Genomic DNA, 3,396 nt, shown 5'->3' with positions numbered 1-3,396 from the left:
CTGAATCCTCGGTAGAGGACGGCCATGAGGCGGCCTTGAGACAAATGATGGTGCCGCCTGTCCTGCCATATGAAAATGCAGTATTTGTGAGGGTTACCCCAACTAGGTTGTGCTTTTGGAGGAGCTCGCCTAGAAGGGACATGTTTATCGGGCCAGTTTAGATAAGGGAATATCTGGACAACAATTTCTATCGAGTATGGAACTTACCATCGCAGTACGTCGCCAACAAGGGTGATGCGTTTCTACTCCAGGATATCCGGACTACCCAACCTCCTTTCAGTCATGTTGTCCGAACCCTAGACCCATTGGTGGATTTTTATAGAGCTTCCACATATCACGAGATCCCTACCTGCATGATTAGACGAATGGTGGGTCAGAATAGGGTGCGGAAGGTCCTTGTCCACTGGGAGTGTCATGGGCTACCCAATGAGGCATGAGAGTTAGAGGAGACAGTGCGTCAACGTTGTGTCCATTTGCTTGGTTAGGGAATAGCAAGTGTAGAAGTTAGGACAACAATAAATTTTGCAGCACTTCATTGTAATAGTCCTAGTTTCTAACTTAGGGTTTTTGGTAAGAATACCACAATGAGATAGGAAGGGGTAAGATGAATTTTTTTTATGAATGTACCGATCTTTTATTTTCATTAATAAAATCCTAGCATTTAAAAGTTTGTGTGTTGGACTATTTTACTTGCATTTTATCTATAATATATATATAATGATAATAAAAAAAATAATAAATAAATAAAGGGTGTAACAATAATATCCTTCGTACAGAAGATGGCTGGAAGAACTAGAGCAAATGGATCCAATGACAACAACAACAACAACGACAACAACAGTGACATCATGAATTTTGTTTGGGCAATTACTAATGAACTAAGAAACCAACCCAGGTGTGAAAACAACAAAGCAAAATTAATAGCGAAATTTTAAAAACTCAGGCCCCAAATTTTTTTTGGAGAACCCAATCCCTACACGGCTGAGGCATGGATAAGGCAAGTGAAGAAAATATTGGAGACACTAGAGATTCAGAACGAGCAGGACCAAGTGCCCCTCACTTCATTTCTCTTTGACGAGGAGGCCGATTTCTGGTGGACAATGATTAAGGAAAGCCGTCAAGTGGCAGAACTATCTTGGAGACAGTTCGAGGAACTGTTTATGGAAAAGTACTTCCCAAACTCAGTAAGACAAGAAATGATCTAAGAATTTCTCCAACTGAAACAAAGGGGCATGACTGTGACACAGTATGCCAATCGATTTGAGGCCCTTTCTCAACATGCCACAGCTATAGTGGCAAATAAAACAGACAAAGTAAGACGTTTTGAGTGGGGACTTGATTCGGGAATCTAAGACAAGTTGGTTGCAGTATAGCTATCTATTTATGCACATGTAGTAGATAGGGCTCTTACTCTAGAAAGAGAGAAGATGGACACTGCAAGGATTCAAGGTCAGTAGTCTAAGGCCAACCAGCAAAGAAGCGGAAGACCCTCAAGGAACAATAGGACCCCTACTACTTTGGTACCCTATGCTAGGGGGCCACAACAACAACAAGGATACAATCCTGAACAACGTGGTAGGGAAGGGGCTAAAAGGTGTTATGAATGTGGCCAAGAAGGGCATTTTAGGAACAATCTCCCTCAAAGGTCAGGCTACTACATCAATCAAAGGGAAGCCACTCAACAAAACAAATGCGCGCCAACTTAGGGAACACGAGCTGTGCAAAATTCCCAATCCAACAAAGGTCAGCCGCCGGCTAATTGGAATGTGGGACAATAGAGGACTCAACAACCAGGAGATGCCAATGCAAGGAAGCCTTGGGTACCACATTAGGGTGCCACCGGTAGAGTCTTTGCACTCCAAGAAGGAGAAGACACTGGAAATCCTTTAGTGATTCAAGGTATACTCATCCTTCTGAACTCTTGTGTACAAGTCTTGTTTGATTCTAGAGCATCACACTCTTTCATATCTGCTTCATGTGTTGCAACTTTGGGATTAGAGCTTGAACGATTAGAAACACCTATGAGTGTAGCTTCACCGCTAGGAGGTCAGACTCAGGTAGATCTCGTATGCAAATCATGTGAACTAGGAGTCTCTAGTTTGCATTTAACTTGCGACCTACGAGTCATGGAAATGTCAGACTTTGACGTTATCCTAGGAATGGACTGGTTATCAACCCATAGAGCTACCATTGATTGCTATCAAAAGACAGTGACTGCCTACTCTCATGACGGAACACAGTTCCAATTTAAAGGAAATAAACAAGATTCTCTATCATTGACACTTCGAAGGTCAAAATGGCACGATCAGCTGGCTGGGTGGCTAGCCAGCTTAGTTCTAGAAGACAAAAAACGTATAGAACTAGGGCTACCTCGTGTGGTGTGCGAGTATGCTGATGTATTCCCAAAGGAACTACCAGGACTACCCCCAAAGCGAGAAGTAGACTTTACCATTGAACTACAACCTGGTACATCACTGATTTCAATGGCACCACATCGTATGGCACCAGCTGAATTGAGAGAGCTAAAGACACAGTTGCAAGAATTATTGAATAAGGAATTTGTAAGGCCAAGCACGTCCCCGTAGGGAGCACCAGCCTTGTTTACTAAAAAGAAAGATGGGACACTTAGGTTGTGCATTGATTACCGACAACTCAATAGAGTCACCATTAAGAATCGATATCCACTACCTAGGATTGATGACCTTTTCGATCAGCTTAAAGGAGCAAAGTATTTCTCAAAGATAGACCTTAGGTCTGGGTACCACCAGTTGCGTGTTCGGGAAGAAGATATTCTTAAGATTGCGTTCCGAACCCATTACGGCCACTATGAATTCATAATGATGCCCTTCGGCCTAACCAATGCACCAGGCGTGTTCATGAGCTTAATGAACAAAATATTCACGCCTTACTTAGATCAATTTGTGGTAGTTTTCATAGATGATATTTTGGTGTATTCCAAGTCTGAAGGAGACCATGAACAACATTTGAGAATAGTACTTCAAACTTTGAGAGAAAACCAACTATATGCTAAGGCTAGTAAATGTGAGTTCTGGATGGAGGAAGTAAAGTTTTTGGGTCATGTGGTGTCTGAAAAGGGAATATCAATAGACCCAATTAAAGTAGAAGCAGTGATAGAATAGAAGCAACCTAAGAACACATTTGAGATTCGTAGTTTCTGAGGATTGGCCGGTTACTATTGAAGATTCATTCAAGACTTCTCAAAATTAGCCAAACCAATGACACATTTGACTCAAAATGGGGTGAAGTTGAATGGAACGAGTCTTGTGAAATTCATTCCAAGAACTCAAGAAAAGATTGACGAGTGCCCTTATTCTCATAGTACTAGAACGTGACGTTGGGTACAATGTGTATTGTGATGCTTCCAAAGAAGGTCTG

At 42.0% G+C, this 3,396-nt stretch overlaps 1 protein-coding gene across 1 annotated transcript; it reads left to right on the top strand.

The window, feature by feature from the left end:
• The first annotated feature begins 2,021 nt into the window (after nucleotides 1-2,021).
• Nucleotides 2,022-3,140, top strand: LOC145821412 (uncharacterized). Its single transcript, XM_082917923.1, has 2 exons — nucleotides 2,022-2,561; nucleotides 2,961-3,140. The coding sequence occupies exons 1-2, from the start codon at nucleotides 2,022-2,024 to the stop codon at nucleotides 3,138-3,140; spliced, it is 720 nt and encodes a 239-aa protein (XP_082774049.1).
• The last annotated feature ends 256 nt before the right edge of the window (nucleotides 3,141-3,396 follow it).

This window comes from Camellia sinensis, chromosome 3 (genome assembly GCF_055761805.1).
Source record: "Camellia sinensis isolate YWXY chromosome 3, ASM5576180v1, whole genome shotgun sequence".
Lineage (NCBI taxonomy): Eukaryota > Viridiplantae > Streptophyta > Magnoliopsida > Ericales > Theaceae > Camellia > Camellia sinensis.
The sequence above is the reverse complement of the archived record's forward strand: the minus strand, read 5'-3'. Positions and strand labels throughout refer to the sequence as shown.

Bases quoted from the DNA above. Each gene is read 5' to 3' on its own strand.
- LOC145821412 (XM_082917923.1), top strand. From the start codon at position 2,022: ATGAGTGTAGCTTCACCGCTAGGAGGTCAGACTCAGGTAGATCTCGTA. The intron at 2,562-2,960 runs GTAAGGCCAAGC...GTGTATTCCAAG, and splicing joins AATTATTGAATAAGGAATTT to TCTGAAGGAGACCATGAACA.